At 72.1% G+C, this 1,790-nt stretch overlaps 1 protein-coding gene across 1 annotated transcript in view; it reads left to right on the forward strand.

The window, feature by feature from the left end:
• Positions 1–590: 590 nt before the first annotated feature.
• Positions 591–1,790, forward strand: part of MNEG_6110 (hypothetical protein) — a gene marked incomplete at both ends in the record, with an annotated part of 5,815 nt that continues 4,615 nt past the window's right edge. The window contains 3 exons of the mRNA XM_014045414.1: positions 591–616; positions 979–1,149; positions 1,516–1,697. Of these exons, the coding sequence (XP_013900868.1) occupies positions 591–616; positions 979–1,149; positions 1,516–1,697 (379 nt within the window). The remainder of the gene's footprint in view (positions 617–978; positions 1,150–1,515; positions 1,698–1,790) is intronic.

Genomic DNA, 1,790 nt, shown 5'->3' on the forward strand with positions numbered 1-1,790 from the left:
GCCCTACACTTTCCCCATTCCCGCGCTGGCGCACACCATGCGAGCACAATCCCCTCAAGCCCTCCGCGACGCCCTTCTGCCTCGGCGCCCCTGCCCCCGCCGCAGGCCGCGGAGCTTATTTCCCAGGGGGCAGACCCCAAAGCCCGAGACAAGCGCGGGCTGACGGCGGCACACTATGCGGCGGCGCACGGCCACCTGGATGTGATACAGTACCTCGCCACCAAAGGGGTGGACCTGGACGCGGAAGACCAGCGGGCGCGGTCGCCGCTGCACTACGCGGCCCTCGGACGCAGCCCGGAGGTGCGGCGGGGCCGCGGGCCGCGCTGGTTGCGGCTGCGGGTTGTGGTTGGCGCGGCCGGCGAGGGTTTGGCGTGGCTGCATCTGTGGCAATGAGGCTTGCGTGCCGCGTTTGCCGGTCCTTTTCAGCCTGTGTGGACCCGCGGCGGGCGCAGGGCGCATCGGCGCTGGGAGCTCCCGCCCCACCCCGCAGCGCGCCGTGCCGCGTCGCAGCGACCGGATAGGCGCGCCGCGCGCCTCCCTCGGCGCCCCCCCTCCCGCTTGCCCGTGTCCCCGTGCAGACGAATGCCAAAATGGCGCGCGGCCGCCTGCTTGGCGTGTTTTTTGTGCGTGCCCTTGCATCCTAGGTGCTGCGATTCCTGGCGTCGAAGAGCGCCTGGCTGGATGGGAACGACGACGCAGATGACACGCCCCTACACCTGGCGGCACGGTGCGGCTCAGGTTCAAGCGTGCGTGCGTACGCATGCGTGTGTGTGTGCGCGCGTGCGCCTCGAGCGCGCGGTTGCATCCGTTCGCACGAAAACAGGGGCGAAGCAGCAGCGTGAGACGCTCACACGCGTGTTGTGATCGAGCGAGGGACAAACTTTCAGTGCACGCGCGCGCCTGCCGCCCCGCCAGCGCTCACCCCTAGTCGGCGCCCCGAAATGCGCCCCCGGCCTTCTGCTCGCGGCAACGCCGCAGGCGCGGCTGGCTGCCGGGCGTGTCGCTGCTGCTGGTTGGGGGCGCCAAGCACGCGCTGGCCAACAAGCGCGGCTTGACGGCCCTAGGGGAGGCGGTGGCTGGGGGGCACCTGGACGTGACGCGCCACTTGGTGGCTGCGGGCGCGGACGTGCACGCCGGCGCGGGCGGCGGGTGAGCGGCTCGCTGCTGCTGCTGCTGCTGCTGCTGCTGCTGCTGCTGCTGCTGCTGCTGCTGCCGCTGCTGCTGCTGCTGCTGCTGCTGTGGCGGCGGCCGCTGCTCCTGCCGCTCCTGGTGGTGGTGACGGTGGCTGCGGCGGTGGCAGTGGAGCGACGGTGCTGATGTCTGATGCAGCGCCGCGGCTGCTAGCGCGGTGGTTGTGGGGCCTCGGCCTTTGAAACACACGCCACAAGTGACAGCTCCGCCGGCCAGGTCCCCGCACTGCTCATGCGCTCTCTCCCGCCGCCACGGCGCCGGCGGGCTGGCAGTAGCATCCCCGATCGTCCCGACCCGCTCCTACAAAAAACCTCCCCCTGGCAGTTACAACCTGCTGCACGTCGCGGCCGGCCTGGGCCACGCGGGGTGCCTGAAGCTTCTGATTGACTCTGGCCTGTCCCCTGCGGCTGCGGGCGGCGGCAGCGGCGGCGGCGACGGCGCGAGCCCGCTGCATGCTGCGGCGCTGGCGGGGTCTGTTGAATGCGCCGAGGCGCTGCTGGCGAGGGGTGGGTCGCGGCTGGACGGCCCTGATTCTGCGGGGGCCGGGGGCGGCAGGGACGGGGCGGGGGTTTCGGAAGGGGCAGGGGCGGCGCGTGGGG

The sequence above is a fragment of the Monoraphidium neglectum genome (genome assembly GCF_000611645.1).
Source record: "Monoraphidium neglectum strain SAG 48.87 unplaced genomic scaffold scaffold00964, whole genome shotgun sequence".
NCBI lineage: Eukaryota > Viridiplantae > Chlorophyta > Chlorophyceae > Sphaeropleales > Selenastraceae > Monoraphidium > Monoraphidium neglectum.